The sequence below is a fragment of the Leptonychotes weddellii genome, chromosome 12, assembly GCF_054177405.1.
Source record: "Leptonychotes weddellii isolate Sample4059 chromosome 12, ASM5417740v2, whole genome shotgun sequence".
Classification (NCBI taxonomy): Eukaryota; Metazoa; Chordata; class Mammalia; order Carnivora; family Phocidae; genus Leptonychotes; species Leptonychotes weddellii.
Window position 1 is genome coordinate 65,807,493 of NC_138380.1, and position 22,414 is coordinate 65,829,906.

A 22,414-nucleotide genomic window follows, 5' to 3' on the forward strand; every position below is an offset into this window, starting at 1 on the left:
CTCACACACACACGCACACACACTCTCTCTCACACACACACACACACAGCTGGTGTTTATTGCTTTAGTCACTAAAGGATTTAGCTGGACAAACATCACAAAGATGATGACTGATTTAATTGAATTTATGATCAAATGTTTTCCATTGCAAGAAGAGTGGGAAATCACTCATGGAGCAATTTGAATAATTTAAGGGAAGTTCTCTATTTGGCACTATGTTTGTACATCAAGTCTTGAGGGATTAAACACAGCTGAGGCCTAGCAGAGAATTCACATACAGATACACAAGATATGCTATGTAACAAGGCGACAAGGGCTGGAAAATTGATCCCTTTGTGTTGATGTTTCTACTTACTTATATCTCGTTGATAGTCTGAGTAAGGACATCCACACACATACATACTATGAGACTTCAATTGTAAATTGTCACTAGATTCTTTTGAGATCCCCAAAATGTCCAAATGATCTAAACATGCTCTTTTAGGTAAGACAAAAGAGAATTGATTTGGGGCTGTATGTGTGTCTGTTTATGGCATTTTAAGGTATCTTTGTTTTTGTTGTTAAAGACATAATGAAATCTATTGTTAAAGTCACTCCCATGATGAATATAACAAGGTAACATGGGATTTGTGCTTTAGGGTATAGACTTGGCTCAATGTCTGAAAGAGAAAGGCCAAGTTACCTTTGTCCCCAATGATGACAGAGGTAGCAAACTAAGGCATGCTCCCGGCCTTCATTCTTTGTGTTTCTAGGGATAAGTCATTCACCTGCCCCACTTAAAAGCCCCCAAACAGCAAGAATAACTACTTTCGGTCTCACCACTGAAACCCCTGGATCAAGTGGACACCTAGGCCTAGCACAGCTAGTTTGGTCTGACCCATCAGTTCCTGTATGAAGAGCCTGACAGGAAAGGTCTAACAGACGCTTTGAACGTGGTAACAGTGTCTGTGGGTTTCTTTCAATCTAATTAGGAAAACTGTCTAGTAGATGTGTTTCAAGACTTAGGATAAATCAGTTTTACATTAATTATGTATAATGCTATTTGTTAACATATCACTCTTAGGAAGGAACTGCTGGGAATGAAGGAATCTTATTTCTACATAAGAAGTATTTTTAAGAAATGATCTCGTGACCAAACAGTTCAGCGTGTGCTCCTAGAAAGGTGTAGTCCAGAAGATGTCTGGGGACCCTGTATAACAGGGGGATTCATGTTCAAGACCGTTGCTTATTGGGAACTGAATGAAATGCCCTGCTGGGCAGGGAAGTACAGGGTGGGCTGAAAAACAGGAGGGAGGTAAGCTAAGCTGGCCAATGGTGCCCCATCATTTACACCCATACTTTATCCAATCCTCATGCCAAGGGTTTTAAAGACTGAGAAACTGGGGCTCAGGTTGATTAGTGAGCTTCCTGAACATTATGCCGTTGAGTAGCTGATCTAGGATTGGAACTTGGCCCCTGTGATATGCCGACTTCAGGCATTTTCTTGCCATCTGTGCCAATTGAGCTTTTGCAGCCTTCCTTCTTCATCTCTAATCTTTCTTGGTTCACGTCAACAGTATTTACTGGCTGTGCATTCTTACAAGGTCAGTAGGACCACCGTCTACACAGCAGATACTGGATGCACACATCAACATAAAGAGTCTATTAGCTGTATCTTCACAATGGGTGGAAGTTACACTCAGTTTTATAGAAAGTCTCCCCATATGACAAGGGGGACCCTTGTCCAATCCTAATTTTCAGGATAATCAACCAAAGGAAAGAATGGAGTGGGTGACAGTGGACACAGAAGATGACATTGTTAAAGTCATCTCTTTTTCCAGTGACTTCTTATGTTCACCTTAATTTTGAGGCTGACAGTTCACTAAATTCACATTTTCTTAATCAAAAGAAAAGGATAAAAATAAGTGTTGAGTTTTTTTCATATCCAGTTTTTTTTTTAAATAAATAAAGTACAGTAAAAACTGCATTTCTGTTTATGTTTCACTTTCTAAATTGTGGTAATTTTCAATGTTCTGAAGCTGAATAATTAACATACGTACCCACAGGGGTCCATGGAGGCTTATTTAGAAAAATGGAGCCCTCTCAATAGCATCTCATATGGGGCGAAGAAGAAGCTGAGCCTTTATGATATTTTCTGAGTAGAGTTAGGGTAGATCAAGGGGGCCGGGAACAACAGCAGAGAGGTGAATTCTTGAGGGAGTTCAAAAAGGGGAGAGAGCTGTGTGTCTAACCCCGAGCAGTTCCCAACAGAAAAGAGCGAGCGAGAACACGAGAAGGAGAAAGGAAGAGAGGCGCTTGCAACCGGCAGCCCCCTCAGGAGGGAACAGCATGGCTTCTCGAGGGGAGGGAGGGAAGGCATGTCTGCTTGATGTTCTTTGATACTTCCAATAGTTCCTCTGCAGATTTATTACACTTACCGGGTCCTCCAGAGCTATTATCTTCTCAGTGTTTACAAATAAAAGACAGGGGTGAGAAGCACAAATCTAAAGGAAGATCTCTGGACACTTGAGCGCAAAATGCCAAGAGCTCGGAGGCATGGGGTTTCCACAGCATCAGACATCCACGCCTCTCCCACGCAGGTTGGCACTTACAATAAGTGAAGAGTTTACATGTTCATCTACAGCTGTGCTGCCCAATATGTAGCTATGTACAGCTCTTCACATTTAAACTAACTCTTAAATTAAGTTTAAAATAAACTTTAAAATTCAGTTCCTAAGTTACACTGGCCGCACGGCAGGTGCTCAGCGGCCGTAGGGGACTTAGTGGCTCCTGCATTGGGCAGGGCAGATAGAAAAGGTTTTCATCAACGAAGAAGGTTCCACTGGACAGCACTGATCTAGAGGGGAAAGAAATCTTTGGTCCAAGTTTCAGTTATCTCAGAGGCTATGAACTTTCTGGAGAACAATCCCTTTTTCCCTCTATGGGGGGGTGGGGGTGGGGTGGAAAATTATTTCTTCCTCATACATAATTTTGAGGATACTAGTGGGAACCAGGCTACGCGGAACCGCCAGAGTCAGAGGCCTGTGCTTGTCACCAGATGGGTCAGAGATCAGACGAACCAGACTGTGTCTGACCTGGCGACAGCTGGGACGGCCCCCTCCACTCTGCCTTACCCCATGACTCATTGCTGAATAGGAAACCCCAGTACCCACTTGTGGAAAAGCAGAACAGCCCCCAAGATGTCCACTCACTAATCCCTGAAGGCTGTGAATGTGTTACTTTCTGTGGCAAAAGTGCAGACATAATTAAGGCTGCAGACCTTAAAATAGAAAGATTAACCTGGATTATGCAGGTAAGCCTTTGGAAGCAGAGGCAGAAGAGAGGGGGTGAGAGGGGAAGTGAGAGGGCTCTGAGGTAGTGAGAAAGACCCCTTTCACTGAGGCTGGTTCGAAGGAGGAGGGGGCAGCATGATGAGGTGGCCTTTGCTGGGTGAGACTCCCTGCTGACAACTGCTAAGAAAAGGAGGCTCAGGCCCGTGACCACAGGGGACTGAATTCTGCCGACAGCCTGAATGAGCCTGGAAACAGATTTTCCTCAGAGCCTCCAGATAGGGCCCAGCCCAACCAATACTCGACTTTGGCCTCGGGAGGCCCAGAGCAAAGAAACCAGCTGGGCCCACCGAGGCTCCAGCTCGACAGAACTCAGACACCACTGCTGTGGTGTTTCACACCAAGACACTTGTGGTGATTTGTTATGGCAGCCACAGAACACAAACAGCCCACTGCATATTTTGGAGTGGCAGAAGAACTTCCTCAGCTCTCGTACCCTTCTAGAATCTGTTTTGGGAAACAGCGCGAGAAAGCCTAATTCTCTCTGTCATGCGGCTTTCACAGAATCAGGCAGCCCAGCTGCTGCTGGAAGCTCTGTGCCACTTCAGAAGCATGGCTGGATTTTATTCCTTAATGAGCTGGATGGCAGGAGGAAGGTATTAGCTGCACCAGAAGGGTGTACTCTGGGATGAGGAATCCAACACATAATCCGAAAGGATGAAAAACAATGGCTGTTGCCAGCTCCCGAGCCTGGCACGTACTGCCAATTAGTAAGAGAGAAGATGGATATTTTCTGTCTATCAGAAGGGAAACAAACAAACAAACAAAAACTACCTCGTGCTCAGCAGATAACCAACAGCACGGGGTTTGCCCTTGGCCATCACCAGAGGTTGTTATTAATAGCAAACTCTTTGCTACCGCAAGAAACATATGGACAAGAAATCTGGCAATGGCACAGAATGACAGAGGGTAATTTCCTGGGGGAAGTGGAGCTGTGTGGGACAGGGTACAGATCTCACTAGCAGGGTCTGGACGGGCGGCTGGAGGCCTGTCATCTCTAGCACTTAGACTGTCGCAAACCGGCCCGGGGGAAGCCCGAGTTGATGTGTGTGGTTCGCCTGCTGCAAACACTTTCCCCAGGACAGAAGTCAGGTTTCTACTCCATCCCAGCTCTCCTGCTGCTAAAAACCTAGACTGGGAATAAATGACATCATTTTCCAGAAATGATCTCCCCAACCAGGGTTGTAGTGAGAACGAAACAAAATCAGATACTGATCCACTTGAATATTGGGGCTTTAAAATTGGTATTTCTCTCCTAAGGTTCACTTTGGCGGCTACATTCCAAATTGTAATTTTCAATAACACTGATCATTTGACCTCAATGAGCATGTTTTTTTTTTTTAAGTTATAAAACAGAGATGATAGTATGTGTCCTGACTACTTCCCAAGATTGTTAAAAAAAAAAAAAAAAAAAAGACACGAGGATGTGATAACATATACGAAAGCAAATTCTACATTGCAAAAGGCTGCCCAAGTGTTCATCACCACAGTGACCCCGTCACAGCTCTGACTACAGGTCAAGGAGGGTACGTGAGACCTCTGACGAGGTATGTTTCATCTGTTATCACATCTACACCACCGCCACTATTAGTAGCCAGGTCTGGGCCTCCGGCAAATTTGCCAACTTTCCCTTGGCTAACTTTCTCTGTGTCCTCCTGGTAGCTGCCCCGACCCATACCTTTGGACAGCCCTTGATGCTGTCTGTCTTCCCTGAGGCTCCCACCAGAGCCTGGACCTCCTCCTTCCCCTCTGAAACATCCAGTTTGCAATATTCTAGAAGAACTGCTCTCTGGGAGGTAGCAAGCGGTTTAACAGACTGAGTAAACATCACACCTCCATGATGCTTTCAGGACCTGAACTAGTGATTCATTTCTGTGAAAATGAATGTCCCCAGCGATTTCTCTGAACTGCAACTTTGGGGCCTCCAAACACACCATGTGTGGGTGTCTGAGATCAGGACAGAGACCTGCTTGAATCTGACTAACCAAGTGTTGACAACTATTTCCAAGGGTGTCATAAGGAATTGCACCCCAGGTAGCCTCCTGATGCTGGGCTCACATCCACAAGCTGGGCAGCGGACGACTGCAGCTCCAGCTCACCCTGGAGTGAAGAGAATGGAATTCCAAAATGTCTGCTTCAGAGCCTGTCATCCCAATAAACCCAAGCCTAAAAAAGTGCATTGATGATGTACAGAATAATTTCTTTGAAAATACTGTGAGAAGAAATCTCCAGGCAATAAATAAATTAAAACTGTTACTTTGAAGTAAATAGAATTATAACAAAAATGATCAACAATGGAAAAAAAAATGTGTAAGTGGAGGATGTTAAGACTCTAGCTCAACTGTGCCTCCTAGTGCCAACAGCCGATCTTACATTCCTCTCACATTTCTAAACTAGTTCAGAAGATGAAAGCCCTAACTTACTGTGCAGTATATTATTATTTTAGAAAATCTCAGATCAACTTAGAAAAATAAGGCAGAATAGAAAAACGGGACCTTTCGGTTTCTTGAGCAGGCACTGATTTAAATCTTAATGGAACGCAATCAGATAGGACAACAAGAAAAATAGGGAATCAGCAGCATAAAAATATAGAGTGAAGTGTATGTTATTCCTTTAAAAATCATTTTAAATTCATTATGTTTTATGCACATGCACCACAACTATCCAGCAGGTCATCTTTAAAATACGTTTGGAAGTTAATCATTGAATTCGAGAACGTATTCAAGGAAAGTGCAAGAATGCAAAGTTAGAAAACACTTTTAAAACTTCTGAATTAGGGTTTGGGACTGCTGGTACATTCAAATATATACAGGTGAATGTCTTCTTCTCTACTCTTGCATTTCCACTAAAGTAGCTTCGTCACACTGTCTCTGTATTTACTACATATTTTAAAGAAGCGATGTTTTCAGTTCTTAGGAGAAATTCAGTCAGATTTACCCCACCAGAAGGATTATAAGCTGAATCAGAGCACGTGGATGGAGAAAGCAGGGCAAGGCTGGCCTCCACCTCTTCAAGTCTGTGGACATGCACTGCTTTATCAGCCACAAGTTGTGTTTTCCAAATCTGTCCTCTGTGACTTTGTGGTTTACCCTGGGTTCTCTTTTTGCTCCTTTCAACCCACCACCCACCCCTCCAAATTGTTCAGCTGTTAAAAAGTTCCAAAGCAAGCAGATGTGTTCCTGGAATCCTACTCTTAACATTGCCAGAGAGCGTATACTAAGGGTGCCTCTCTAGCCAAAATAATAAAAGATCTTTTAAGTGGCTGAAATTCTTGGCTGATTGCATATACATGCCAATGTCAGACAACTATAAACAGAGAGATTTGGAAGAAAAATAGAGTCTTTACAACTCCAATGAAATAAAATGGAATGTTTTTGAAGGCGGTCAGAAAACAGTACATGTATTTATAAAATTAAGATGTGTCTCCCTTTAATCCAAAATCCCCTTTAAGCAGGAAGAGTGCACACAAATCATGCATGTCCAGCATAAGGGAATAAAAGGACTTTCTTTTTTTTATTAATATATATTTATTATTCCCAATCCTATAATTAAGATTTCTTCTTTATATTATATCTTTTTGAGTTTAGATATCTGCTGGATCCTTTGATATTTTCCTCCTATCACCGCTTTGTTTCCCCAGAATACTAAAAAATCCTTCAAAGGATAAAATTATGCCCATGGTTGCTGGTATAAATGAAGTCAGGAGGGAATTGTATTGGTGTTACCTAGGGCGGACTCGGACCCCCAATAAACTGGCTCACTTGTTACAGCTGTTCAAAGAGACTTGAGGATTCACTTCTCAAGAAATTCTGGCTCTTTTAGGTAGGTTAATGCACCAACTAGCTTTAATAGCTGAGTCAATACGTAGTTTTTAAAGATATTGCTACTTAATTTGGAACGGTGACTTACTTTTTAGTAACCTACCTATCTTACATCAACCCATCAAAACTGAATTCAAATCAGTTCTTGCAAATTAGTTCACTTTATTTTGAACCTATTACTGCTGTACAAGAGAATTTACCAATTGCTCTAGTTTCGTAATTGCGCTTCTAGACAAGCAAATGAGTTAGCAGTGATGGAGAAAGCCGGCACTGGCTTAATAATATTTAAATGCAGTTCTCCTGAACCTAAACCACACTCCAAAGTGAGAGATGTTGAAACGTCAATGGCTGCAAAGTCACAAGTCCATTTGGAGGAAGAATCAATAATATAATTAATGTCTCTGAATTCTCAGTTTTCTCTAAATTTCACTGGGTTCTAGTGGGCTAGAGGTTATGGATGGCTTGGCTCTAAGGATTCAGTACATAACACTGGGGTGCCAGAAAGTAGTATTTGTATAATATTTTTAGTGATATTTTATTACTTAGTGTTTTCTGAGATAAATCCTTTAAGGCAACAAAAAAAATAAGACTTACGGGAATTTAAAAATAGCATGGTTCTGAACAAGTTATGTTTCTAATTTGAAAATCTTACCTCAAGCTCAGCTTTTAATATTTTTCCTAAAATGCTTTAAAAGTAATCTAATGGTAGAACCCAGTTTATTAGATGCTTTTGAATTAATTCTAGTTTTTTTTTAAAAGCATATGTAATGTTACAGATTAAAAGAAAGACATTAACTACAATTCTACCAGTTCATTAAAAAGATTTTACATGAAAAAAAAAAAGACTTTACATGAAAATGTTAAGATTTCCTTCAACCTACTTTGGTTTTGGTAGAAAAATTATAAATCCTACGTTCAGAGAAAATGCAAATAATAAGGGCACCTGGGTGGCTCAGTTGTTAAGCGTCTGCCTTCGGCTCAGGTCATGATCCCAGGGTCCTGGGATTGAGCCCAGTATCAGGCTCCCTGCTCGGTGGGAAGCCTGCTTCTCCCTCTCCCACTCCCCCTGCTTGTGTTCCCTCTCCCGCTGTGTCTCTGACAAATAAATAAATAAAATCTTTTTAAAAATGCAAATAATAAATATCCCCAACATTATATCTTAAAGAGAAAACTCTGTTCTCATTTTGCAAAAAATCATATTCTGAAGAATTCTTATTTGCCCTCAAAAGTAAAAGCGTATTTACTGACTACCCAGCATCTTTTAAGAAAAATTTGGAGATTGCACACAATGCACATAGTTTTTAAAATTTCTAAAACCCAGTTTTTAAAATTTCTAAAACCCAATACCAGAGGATTGCATGTCCTGATTTTCATCAATGAAATGAACTACTCACTCTTGTTGTAACATGATCAACACCTCTCAGAGCAAAGTAGGCATCAGGTCTTAGGTGGTCAGAATGAAGTGAAGTAATGCAAAGCTTGAATACTCTTTCAATTTTCTTTTCTTTTAGAAGGACATGAGATAACCTCATTTCCCTGGGGTAGAGTACTGTACGTGGGTAGAAGCACCTTCTCCACGAGGCATCCCACTTGTCACTGTGGAATGGTTGAACGAGAAGGGCCATTCATTCATCTGGGCACGTGCTTGAGAGCTTGTGGCGTCGGGTGGTGCTGAATACAAGCTACAAAAGCGAACGGCTACAGCGGGTCAGCCGTCTAAGAAGTGGGGTCACGGCCACAAGAGGACAGCGGACGAAATATCATTCAGCATCGTCTACATACACCCATCTCCCATTTTTTGTAGACTCTTCTAAGTGGATAAGGATTGCCATTTATCTTCCTGGGCAATTTGGAGGTCATTCTAGCTCTGCCCCTCCGAAGGAAGGAAATGGCTATTCTCCACAAATGCTCTGTGTAGATTTGCCAGATATTCCTGTGACTGCAAAGATGGGTTAGAAATTCAATTGCTTTATAAAGAATTGTTTCATAAGATGGTTACCTGGTTGGACAAAACTTTTTGAGCAACTATGAGAGAATGTGTTTGATCATTTAATTAAGGTAGGAACTGTCTACTGTATACAGTGCCTGGTGTATGAAAGCACTTAATTAAAATGTTAGACCGCTGATCAGCCGAGGGAGGGGAGGGGAGGGGTACAAGAGCGGAGGAACACACACAGAATGTTCCCAGCAGAGGGCATGCCTCCCAGAGGAGACTCTAGATACTGAGAGCTGATTCTTCAAATGGCAAAACGCAAAGCCTTGTGTTAGACAAAAATAATTATCCCAGTGCTCTTCTAAGGATGAACTTAATCAAAATAAACTGCCAAATCTTCCAAATAAACCACAGCAGAGTACGTACTCATTCCATGAGTTCCTCACAATAAGCTGTCCACTGGGTCTACTGACAATATTTTTATTATAAAAAGGTTTTTTCTTATTTTTTATTTTTATAATTGATGGCATCTAAAATTAAACATGTCATAACAGTAAAAACTGAGGCAATAACACTAAATTCCCCATAGACAAAACTCTGTTATGACAAATTAAATTTTTTTTAAATCAAAGCAGTTCCAGTTACCTTTTTCCCAGCATCATGCTGGTAATATGATCTCCACAACTAATGAGAGTGACTCAATCACTCTGCTTTCCAACTTTCAATGATTTATTAACAGGTTGGCTTGCAATAAAAGACCTCTGAATAACTTGAGAAACCCAGATCTTCAGATTTCATCAAATTTCGAAACCAATAAATGAAACTATTTCAATGAGATCAGATGAGAGAACAGAAATTAAATAAATAGATCACATACATTTCAAGTGATACATGTACTTAGCTTTCCAACAAGACTTAGTGGAACAACAGATAAACTGAAAAAATCTGAGAGATCAATTTTATCTAGCTCCGAGTTTGTCACTTGCATTATTTAGATCAGAATCAGTCATTACATTGTACTTAGATGCTATTTTGCTGTTGCAAAAATATTTCTTGGAATTTAGTTATGAGAAGATTAAGCACAATGAATTTTAGGAATTAGGATTCTGAAGCAACGCCACGTTGCTGTAGGAACCCAAACTCATATATAACAGCATCAGTTTAGGCTGATCACGGTGGCTGGCACGCAGTTAGGGCTTAACGACTATTTAATGGTTAAATGAATGGATGGATGGATACTTGGATAGGCAAATGAAAAATGTCAGGACAAACTTATCTGGAGAGTTTTAAGAACTGAGAGAGAGACTGAGAGAGAAGAGAAAGAGAGAGCAAGGACAAACTGTATAAAGACTTACTTATTCCATGCTTGCCTAAGGTTTTTAGAGCTGTACAGGGTAAAGCGTTCTGAAATAAAAGAGAAAAATGATAAACAATCTTTGTTTCAAATGTATACATTACAAGTATGTTTAAAAAAAAGCAACCCTCAACTTTTAAAAAGGTAGTGTTTGACTTAGCCATAGTTACGCCAGTTATGGGAAGTCTTCACCTTCAGATCGGGCAGTTACAAAGAATAAATAGGAAGATCTTAACATTTTAAATAATGAAGCCTTGTTTTCTTTTGTTACGGTGATTTATTTCATAATCCGGTTTCCCAGTAATTATTTCTTAGAATAACTAAGTTTTAATTGGGTCGAAAAAAGAAACACAAATTCCAAGCCTCCAAATTGTAAGTATGCTGAAGAACGTTGACACATCAGTGAAGTGAGAGTTGTTGCTTCCACTGTGAAGACATCTCTGATCCAATACGGTAATGCTGGTTCTCCTTTCTTACACTATTTGGTTTGGCTCGAAGCCAAACTACCAAAGTCCTATAATGTATATTTACATTTTTCACTGAATCATTATTATATTTTAAAAATTAAGATGTTTATTTTACCAAGTTAAACAATAAAGCAGCACAGAGCAGATATTAATAATCTCCTCTCCTGCTCCCTATTTTTGACTCCTGAAGATACAGCAATTGTTAATGGCTTGGGTATGTCTCTTTCCACATATTTCTTTATGTTTATAAATGCAAACCCATTCATATATACACATACAGACACTGTTGTAATTTTTAAAAATGGATTGTACCATGAACAGTCTCTGAAATTTTTTTAATCTATAGCAGATAGTCCTTCAAAGCAAGAAAACAGATGTAACAATTGTTTTAAAGCTGTATAATATTCCATAGAATAGAAGCATCATAGGTATTTGACTATTCTCCTACTGGTAACAACGGAGGTAGTTTCCACTTCCTTTCCCCTTAAAAACAGTGCTTCAATACATATCCTCACACATCTTTCTCTGTATACTAATGCTTTCATTTCTATTGGATAGATTTCTCCATATAGAACTGCTTGGTAAATGGCATGCACATTTCACATTTTAATAGATGCTGTCAGATCACTTTTCATTTTCCAGCAATGAAAAATAATGTCTCTTTATATTATACATCCCTGGAGTGCAAGGACAGTTTAACATATGCAAATCAATAAATGTAATACGCCACATTAATAGAATAAAAAACAAAAGTCACATGATTATCTCAATAGATGCAGAAAAAGCATTTGACAAAATTCAACATCATTTGTAATAAAAACCCTTAACAAACTGGGTATAGAAGGAATGTACCCAACACAGGAAAGGGTATATATGACAAACCCACAGCTGATATCATACTCAATTATGAAAGGCAGAAGGCTTTTCCTCTAATGTCAGGAACAAGACAAGGATGCCCACTCTCAGCATTCCTATTCAACATGCTACTAAAAGTCTGAGCCTGAGCCATCAGGGAAAAAAAAAAAAGAAGAAAGAAAGAAAAAGAAATAAAAGGCATCTGAATTGGAAAGGAAGAGGTAAAACTGTCTCTGTTTGCAGATGACATGATTTTATATACAGAGTATCTTAAAGACTCCACCAAAATACTGTTAGCGCTAATAAATTCAGTCCAGCTGCAGAATACAAAATCAATATACATAAGTCAGTTGTGTTTCTGTATGTTAACATTGAATTATGTGAAAAACAAACAAAGGAAAAATTCCATTTATAAAGCATCAGAAATAATGAAATGCCTAAGAATAAATTTAACCAAGGAGATAAAAGATCTGTACACTGAAAATTATTAAGACACTGATGAAAGAAATTGAAGACACAAATAAATGGAAAAGAATCCTGTGTTCGTGGATTGGAAGAATTAATATGGTAAAATGTTCATACTACCCAACATCATCTATAGATCTAATACAATCCCTGTTGAGATTTCAATGGCAACTTCTGTATTTATAGAAGAACAAAACAATCCTAAAATGTGTACGGAACCACAAAAGACCCTGAATAGCCAAAGTAATCTTGAGAAAGAAGAGCAAAGCTACAGGCATTACACTTCCTGATTTCAAACTATCTTACAAAGCTATAGCAACCAGAACAGTATGGTACTAGCATAAAAACAAACACATAGACTAATAGAACATAATGGAAAGCCCAGAATTAAACTCATGCATGCATGATCAACTAATGTTTGATAAGGGAGCCAAAATACTCAATGGAGGAAAGATAATCTCTTCGATAAATGGTACTGGGAAAACTGAATATTCACATGCAAAAGAATGAACCTGGAACCCTATTTTAAACCATGCACAAAAATTAACTCAAAAAAGATAAAGACTTAAATGTAAGACCTGAAAGCACAGACAAAAACAGAGGGAAAAAGCTTTTGACACTGGTCTTGGCAATGATTTTATGGATACAACACGCAAAGCACAAGCAATAAAAACAACAAATAAACAAGTGAGACCACAACAAACTAAAAGCTTCTGCACAGCAAAAGAAACCATCAACAAAATGAAAAGGCAACCTATGGAATGGGAGAAAAATATTTGCAAACCACATATCTGATAAGAGGTTAATATCCAAAATACATAAAGAACTCCTATAACTTAGTAGCAAAAAATCACATAATCTAACTGAGAAGTGGTCACAGGACCTGAATAGACATTCTCCCAAGGAAGATTTGCAACTGGCCAACAAGTACATGAAAAGGTGCTCAACGTCACTAATTGTCAGGGAAAGGCAAATCAAAACCACAGTGAGATGTCACCTCACACCTGTCAGAATGGCTGGCATCGAAAAGACGAGCTAACAAATGCTGGCAAGAATGTGGAGAAAGGGGGGTGTTTATACACTGTTGGTGGGAATGTAAACTGGTGCAGCCACCACAGAAGACAGTAGGAAGGTTCCTCAAAACATTAAAAATACAACTACCATATGATCCAGCAATTCCATATCAGGGTATTTAATTTCTGAAGGAAATTAAACCACTAACTTGAAGAGATTTCTGCACCCTTATGTTCACCGCAACATTACTTACAAGATGTGGGAGCAACCGAAGTGTCTACTGATGGATGAAAAAAATGTAGTGTATACATGCAAAGGATAGTATTCAGCCGTAAAAAATAAGGAAATCCTGATATTTGCAACAACATGGAGGGAACTTGAGGGCATTATGCTAAGTGAAATAAGTCAAAGAAAGATAAATACTGTATGATCTCACTTAAATATACAATCTAAAAAACGCTGAACTCATAAAAGCAGAGAATAGATTGGTGGTTGCCAGAGGCAGAGGGTGGGGAGGTAGAGAAATGGATGAAAAGCAATCCAAGGATATAAATTTCCAGTTATAAAATGGATAAATTCTGGAGATGTAATGTAAAGCATAGAGATTTTAGTTAACAATATTGCACTGTGTATCTGAAAGTTGCTAATAAGAGAGTAGATCTTAAAAGTTCTCACCACGGACACACAATAATTATAACTATGTGATGTGATGGATCTGTTAACTAAACTTACTGTGGTATAAATAGAGACATATATTAAATCACTATGTTGTACCCCTTAAACTTATACAATGTTATATGTCAATTCTATCCCAATAAAGATGGGCAAAAAAGTAAAACAAGGAGATATAATGTAGACTGACCAGTATGAGAGAGACACTTTAGATTAAGTGATGAGGGAAGGTGAGTTTCCAACAAAACAGTCGATCAATAAAATAAAGCTCCCATTGGAAATCTGGTTGGAGTTTCATTAAAATATCTACCTATCTGAAAAGAATGACAGAAAATCTTTGTACATAACAATATGGTGTGTCTTCCATTCAGAAAGGATTTGTGTGTATGTCCTCCAATAAAATTTTTTTTTTTTTTTAAAGATTTTATTTATTTATTTGAGAGAGAGAGAATGAGAGAGAGCACATGAGAAGGAGGAGGGTCAGAGGGAGAAGCAGACTCCCTGCCGAGCAGGGAGCCCGATGCGGGACTCGATCCCGGGACTCCAGGATCATGACCTGAGCCGAAGGCAGTCGCTTAACCAACTGAGCCACCCAGGCGCCCCTGTCCTCCAATAAAATTAAATGGCATCTTTTTCATATTGATCTTGATTCTTTTTAAAAATTTAATACTTAAAGGCTTAATTTTGCTTAATATTGGTTGGTGTCTTTTTTCAGTGTTGTCTGCTTTTAATGACAAGCTTTTAAAGGAGAGAATCTAAATGATTGATACTGCTTTTGTTACGGTATATTTCCTGTGGAAGAATACCATTAGATAAGAACAAAAAGAAATTTAAGAACCTGCTCAACTTCCTATTTCTAAACACAGTTTATCCAAATAGAATGGAAATACTGTGCAATGATTCATTGGTTCAACTACTATTTATTGAGCAACTACTGTGTGCCAAGTGTCCTTCTCAGGGGCTGAGGCTATAGAAGGGAATCACACAAAAACCCTTCATGCAGGGAGAGAGCTCACATTCTCATGGGGATGTGCAAGGCTGGAGTGAGCCTGAAGGACAGGGTGGCTGGAGTAGACAGACAGCCCAGGAGAGAGAAGTGGAGGCTGAGACAGAGCAGGGGCACAAGGGCAGAAGACCAGCTCACACGGAGCCCCTATATCCTGTAACACACCATCCAGACATTTTTTAAGGACCACTCTGCCCTCTGTTTCAAGAATACACTCTCGGAAACAAGGACGGAAGCAGGGAGACCAAGAAAAGTTTTTTACAACTGTACGGGAGGGAGATGATATACTTTGGGCTCTAGAAACAGTGTCTGTAGTGAAAAGGGGTCAGTCAGTCTGCAGCTTGCTAAAAGGCAGAGCAATAGATTTATTGATGGATTGGATATAGGGTATGACAGAAAGGTAGGCATTAAGATGACAAACAGAGGATTTACTGATCTCTAATTTCCAAGTTCCAAAGATTGAGAATTTCATATTCAACTCAACTGTTACCCCCAAGAATACATGAATCTTTCCAGGATGATTCAGAAAGTACTGAAGATTTTCATGGAGTTTCAGAGTCATCACTCAAGCTGGGATAATTGTTAAAATATTTAAGAACCTGCCGGGTATGGGCTCTGACCAATCAGTGCAGAAACTAGTCATTATGCTCTAATGACGTGGTCTGCCAAAGATCAGGCCCGGTTCCAAACAGCCACTGTTCTAAACCTACAGGTGAAAGTGCTCATCAACAATTAGGAATTAAAAGTCTCAAAAGAACATCTGATGTCTGAGTTTAGTCTCTACTAGACTGCATTATAAAGTCACAATGTAATTCAGGCATAGAGCACAAATTTAAAGGCATATTCTAGGTTTGAGGATTAGCTGACAAAGGGGGGAGAAATGGGAAGAACAGTTCTTTTTATAAAGGTCTTTAAAAAATTATTATTATCTTAAGTCTGGTATTAAAAAAGCAAGAGACATTTTAAAAATTAATTACATCAAATGTTCTTGTAAAACAAATTTGATCTCTTTAACTTTGTACTCCCCACAAAGCAATTTTAATAATTTGTTATGATTTCAGGAGGAACAAGAATTCCATTACAGATAAAATTAATACAATCTTGCATTTACAAGTAAATTATTATTCTTGGCAATTAATGACTGCACATAAATATTAGTTCTAAGAATTGCCTCTATTTAGAGTTTGACAGGATATGCTAATAGAATTTTTTTTTCTAGAAACACAGTATGTCAGATTTAGCTGTGCATAAAAGAGCCCAAATTGAAACGCGCCATATGTAAGTAGAAAAAATAAGGAAGAATGAAGAATGAGGTCTTCCTATGTTTACCTTCCATCCCTATCCATGTAAACTCTGAATTCTTTTAGCAAATGTTACCTGGGCACCTGCCGGGATGCCAGGAGCTGCACTGGACACGTAGAAACAGGTAAAAGTCCCGATTATAGTTCAGTGGCACAGAAATGTAAATACAGAATTACAAATACAGAGTGAAGGGTACTGCAGTGTGGATTCGGACACCTTTCCTCAGGAGCCCAGAGGCAGAGCCACTAAGTGCATCTCTTTCTTTTCCAAATGAAGACAGGATAAACTCAAATATCTGCCGCTAGCCCCAGTAAAACACAGGTGCTGCTCTCTTGTATCCAGCATCTTCCAGATCTTAACTGCCAAAGTACACAATTTCAAATGGAGGAGGCTCTACCTTTTTTTTTTGGGGGGGGGGGGCCAGGAACATGCATCATATTTATGACTCCATGAAAAAATTATATTTTAAAAAACGATTTCCATTACGAATAAAAGTGATGTTCCATTAGAACAAACACAATGTAATTAGGCATATAAGTTTGAAAAACAAAAAGGTGCTGGAATCCAGGGCTCAGAACCAGTAACAGGTATCTTTAATAAAATATTTAAGGGCCTATGAATAATTTTATCAGATTATTCAAGTTATTTGCATATGAGTGTTTTAGACTGTTCTGCTTAAGTTTACTCTGTCAGTGACTACTTTAATGTCAGCTCTTCCCAATTATGTTTAAACTGGAAGTTTAGAATGTTGTGATGTAATGCACTGGCTAAACTCCGCGCATAACTGAGGAGTGCAATTAATTTAAACCTGCAGGCTGGTTTTCACCTTCTCTTATGGCAGGGACATAGCAGAGGATGATCACACGCAGAGGGAGGCCAGGGAGGACGGCTCTCACGGAAGAAATCACTTGCTATGCCACGTGCTGGGGGGGGGGCAGTGCGGAGCGGAGACAGAGAACTGGAAAGGTTTTCCCTCAGACCGCCATGCTTCTGTGCTGCGGGTCGTTGAAATTCCACGGGAAAACAAGTGGAGAACAATGGTATGCATTCCAGTTTCCCAGATTAAAAGAGCTCAACTGCAATGGCTTGAGGCGTTAGGAAAGCAGACTTTAACCCACATCAAGAGAAAACCTAAACTGGAACGTACTCATTTGCTTATAGGTAGGAACTCTGTACACCAGGAAAGTAATTTCAATTTTTATCCCCCTCATTTCCTTCTCGCCAATTTTTTTTGGCTTGTATCTTCTGGGACACTGCTGTGTTTCTAAATTCAATAACAGGAAAACATATGAGTAAACAGTTACATCAATCAACCAATTAAAAACCCCAAGTATGTTCAAAGAACTTGAGAGGTGACATCAGGATTTGTAAGCTAACGCTTTTCTTTCTTTTTTTGGGAGGGGTGGCAATAGAGGTGAGATCTTACAAAGTCTAAGACTTTAGTGTATCTTTTGTAAACAGGTTTAATATCATCCAACGTAAATAATATCATGGAACAAGTATTTCATAAGTCAATATAAAAATGAGCATGTTCAAGATGCCACAGGAAATGTTAGATGTGCTTGATAATTAACTCCTCTCAACAATATATTCAAATATTCACAATTTAAAAATTTTAGGATTATTTTATATTTTAACAAATCCATTTACTCTTTCTTACTGAGCTTGTAAGAAAGTAGTAATAATTTCAGCAAAGAGCCGTGGCCATCCTATCACCTGGCAGAGGTGGTGAACCTGAGGCCTTTCTCAGGATTGTTTCAGGAAAGCCAAAAGGCACTGGTCCTTTAGAAGGTGAACAACGAACACACTTATGAATTATGCTGGTGAGATTTCAAACAATCACTTTTATTACTTGTTCAAAAGGCGCTGGTCCTTTAGAAGGTGAACAACGAACACACTTATGAATTATGCTGGTGAGATTTCAAACAATCACTTTTATTACTTGTTCATGTAACGTAAAATATCCTTAAATCCTTTAGGATAGGAGGCATGAGTATTCATTCATTCTCATTTATTCTACAAGTATTTATCGGGTGCCTACTGTTTGCCAGGCCCTGTTCTAGGCACTGTGGATCTACAGCAGTGCACAAAACATACATGGTCATAAGCAGCCTACAATAAATCATGGGACCAATACTAACGGGTCTTCAATAGAAGAAAACTATATTGACAAGTATGCGCATGAATTTTCATGCAAACTTCACTTTCTTCTATTAGGAAAGCCAAGCCAGTGGTAAACATTTCAGTTGATAGTCTGATCGAGACAGAAAAGCTGGATTTAAACCATCTATAATTTTTACAACAGAAGTAAAGCAGAATTCCTGTACAGAAGAGGAGAGTTTACCCCAGATGGAGAGGGTCAAACTTGTTCCAAAATATGGGGATGTTAGATATCTCAACTCCAAAAAAAGCAGAGCGACCTAAACAGGCATTTTAGAAATAATACGTATGTTCGCACAACTGCAATTCACAGCTTTAAGACACTTGATAGCCCCAAAATACATAATGACTGTGATTTGGCACAGCTTGAATGTTATCAGCGAGAGGCTCTGACATGACACATTAATGCTGAACAGAACTGCACTGCCCTGACGCTGTCACTCAGATGGCTACCTCAAAATGCTCAGCGGCCACCTTCAGACATGCAAGCAGGAGACTGAAGCACCCTGATCTACCCTGGATGCAGCAAATCATCTTTTAATTCCCAGCAGTGGGCATTTTAAAATGAGTAATCTCGGAGCAACTTCTAGAAACAAACGTTCTACTATTTCATTAAATATTTTTACTTCTGATGGCTTGGCTTTTCGGACATGCATACAACTGTGGCTTCGTGAGTGCACAGTCCCTAACGAGGTCTTCAAACTATCCAACCTAAAAGTCATGGAACGCTCCTCTTTCCCATGAGATGTTTTTCTCTAGGAAAGTTTAATCACAGGTATTCTTGCAAGTCTAAAGTGTACTGTTCACAAACCATAACATATCTTTACAGTACCCAGAAAAGAAAGGAGAAGAAAGATTTTTGTGTCTCACTTTCCATGTGTCCCCACCCATCCCTCCATCTAGATCCCCCTAAGGGAGAAAGAGATCAGGAAGGGGGCGCTCAGTACCTTCACAGGCACTGTGAGCAATCAGGGAGTCTAACCACTTCATTTTACAGGAGTAAACTGAGGTTCGAAAGGTTGAGTCATCTGAGGCCACGATGCAGGCTAGTGAGACAGGCTGAACAAGAACTCTGCTCCCAGTCTACTGTTCCTTACCAAAGAGCTGGGATACCCAAGCCTCCTAATTGATATTTAGCAAACATTTTCTGTATATTAGTTTGCAAATATGCACTCACTTTAGTCCTCATGACAACACTATGGGGGACGGGCTACAGTCATCTCCATCTTACACATAGAGAAACGAAGATCGTGAGACACTGGGCACCTTGTCCATGTCACACAGCTCACATGTGGTAGAGCTGGGATTTGAACCCAGCCAGTCTGGAGGTGGAGTCCATGCTCTTCGCCACTACACCAGGAGACCCCTCTGTGGCTCCGTTGGAAGAGACTTGAAGTTTGACCTCAACAATGCACAAAGCCAGCAGCAACACAACAGATCACAAAGCTCCTTTAACCAGCAATATAAAACATGCACGCTTCCAACGAGATGACATTCTGGAAAAGGCAAAACCACAGAGACAGTAAAAAGATCGGTGGATGCCAGGGTTAGGGAGGAGGAAGGGAGGAGTGGGCAGAGCACACAGGATTTCTCAGGGCTGTGAAATTATTCTGTATGATACTGTAATAGTGAATACATGTCATTATACATTTGTCCACATCCAAGAAGGTACCATGTTTACCAGGACTAAACTCTAATGTAAACTATGAACTCTGGGTTATAATGATGTGTCAATGTAGGTTTAGCAATTATGAAAGATGTCCCACTCTCGTGGGGCATGTTGATACCAGGGAGGCTAGGACTGTGTGCACACACAGGGTGTGTATGTGCAATCTCTATACCTTCTGCTCAGTTTTGCTTTTAGAGCTAAAAGTGCTCTAAAAAATAGTCTTAAAAAAACATGCACACAAGCCACACTCTCCCCACTCCCAATGCACTTTCCACAGGCTGTCAGTGCCTTAACCTTTTGTCTAGGAGAACAATCTGTCTTGTGTTCATAGGAAATGCCAGACCATGTCTTCCCAGTTCTAGTAACCTTGGACATAATTTTAAAGACTTTTTTTTTTTTTTTTTTTTGAGAGAGAGAGAATGAGAGACAGAGAGCACGAGAGGGGAGAGGGAAGAGGGCAGAGGGAGAAGCAGACCCCCTGCTGAGCAGGGAGCCCGATGCGGGACTCGATCCCAGGACTCCAGGATCATGACCTGAGCCGAAGGCAGTCGCCCAACCGACTGAGCCACCCAGGCGCCCCACCTTGGACATAATTAAAAAAAAAAAAATCTTTGGGTGCCTCAGTTGTCCTATATCACAGATGGGAATAATAGCAGTACCTACCTCATAGAGTTACCGTGAGTGTTCAATAAGGAAAGGCACCTCAAGAGCTGATAAGAGTGTCTGATGCACAGTAAACGTTCAATACCTGCTAGCTATTACTACTACTACTATCACATATCACTGATATGCTGGAAAAACGGACCATCTTGTAATGGTAAAGTTATACATCTATGAGGCAGACATACTGTACATTGAAAGCAGTATCACTCTAGGGAGAGTAAATACTCAAGCTAAAGTGCCCCTCTTGACGCAATAAAGAAATGACAAAAAAATCACAGACACTTCCATACTCTTCTAACTCCTCATATGTAAGTCGGTGATTTTAATGTACTCGTGGAGAGCAAGGATTAGCCTTGAGAGAATAGCAATTGTCCTTTTGAATAATCAAGAGATTATTAGTGGGATTTACAAAGCTGGCTGTGGGGGTGAAAGCATCCGTGTAGCTACACAGTTATGTCCTTTCTTAATAATCTCCACTGCCAACATTATTGTCTGTTAGCTCCAAAGATGTTCTGACAGTGCGGTATCAAGGACAAGCGTAAGTGAAGGAACTTTCATCAGATCTTAAAACTGAGCCAATTGATAGTAGTCAGTTTATCATGTCTTACTTGAACATTTGGGAGTAAAATATTCCTTGCATCAAAAATAAACCAAGATTTTTCCTTTCACCTCATACTAGCAAAGGAGTTATTATTCCATAGTCATGTGTATTTGTCTTGCATGATCCCTATGATAATGGCCCAAAGAAGTGTTTTAAATCAACATGATTTTAAACAAATCAAGGCTGTGAGATTCACTTATTTTAGCCAGCAGTAGCTGATAAGCCTAGAAGTCATAAACTCTAACATGGGAGATTTAGATTATTATTCAGCAAATATTTCTTCTCACCTCTCTCCCCACCCTCCCTTCTCTGCCCCATGGATATGATATTTGGCGTCAACGATGGATGTCAGTGGTACTGACACAGTGCGGGTCTGAAATGCGTCTGTGGCATTGTGCTCTTCCTGTCTCTTGTCACAGGAAGAGCATTATTTCGTAGCTGCCGTTCCAAGGAGGATGCGAGATGTGTGGTAAGACCAGGACCCTTTCCACAGGCTGTCAGTGCCTTAACCTTTGGTCTAGGAGAACAATCTGTCTTGTGTTCATAAGAAATGCCAGACCACGTCTTCCTAGTTCTAGTAACCTTGGACATAATTAAAAAAAACAAAACAAAACCTTTGGGTGCCTCAGTTGTCCTATATCACCTTGAAGGTGAACCCTGCAGAACCCAGACAAGATCAGCTGCAACCCAGCTCACCACACAGGCTCGAGCAATTAACAGATACTTGTCTGGGTTTGGCCTGACTTTGGGGTGGTTTGTTTCAAGCCCTGTCACGGAGGAACTGACTGCTCCATGTGGTTCTGGCCCAGTGCTACCTTGTAGGGAGTTCCTCACGGATCTTCAGCTACATCCATCTTCCTGCCTACCTGCCCTCTTAGGAGGACCTCCTGAGGTAATTTACATGAAAGCATCTGGCAAACAGTCAAAAACTATACAACGCAAACAGCATCACCAACCAACTAGCACTTCAATTTTCAGTCATTATTCTGTGTTTCTAAGAATTTTCAAATGCTGAAAATTGTACACAAATTCTCAGATTATAAGCACTATTCTCTGGGTGCCTATAAAGTCCCAGGGACAGAGAAGAGAAAATCCCACCTTCA

At 39.9% G+C, this 22,414-nt stretch overlaps 1 protein-coding gene and 1 long non-coding RNA gene across 8 annotated transcripts in view; both read right to left on the reverse strand.

Moving 5' to 3' along the window:
- CDK14 (cyclin dependent kinase 14) overlaps positions 1-22,414 on the reverse strand; it is a 511,224-nt gene that overhangs the window by 110,052 nt on the left and 378,758 nt on the right. For all 7 annotated transcript variants that reach the window (XM_081800571.1, XM_081800565.1, XM_081800566.1 and 4 more), the window contains one exon: positions 10,439-10,487. In XM_081800571.1, the coding sequence (XP_081656697.1) occupies positions 10,439-10,487 (49 nt within the window). The remainder of the gene's footprint in view (positions 1-10,438; positions 10,488-22,414) is intronic.
- LOC145716573 (uncharacterized) lies at positions 16,637-20,684 on the reverse strand. The gene is made up of 2 exons (XR_014139362.1): positions 20,630-20,684; positions 16,637-20,413 (listed from the first exon to the last, which is right to left on the reverse strand). It is a non-coding gene; the product is annotated as an uncharacterized LOC145716573 (long non-coding RNA).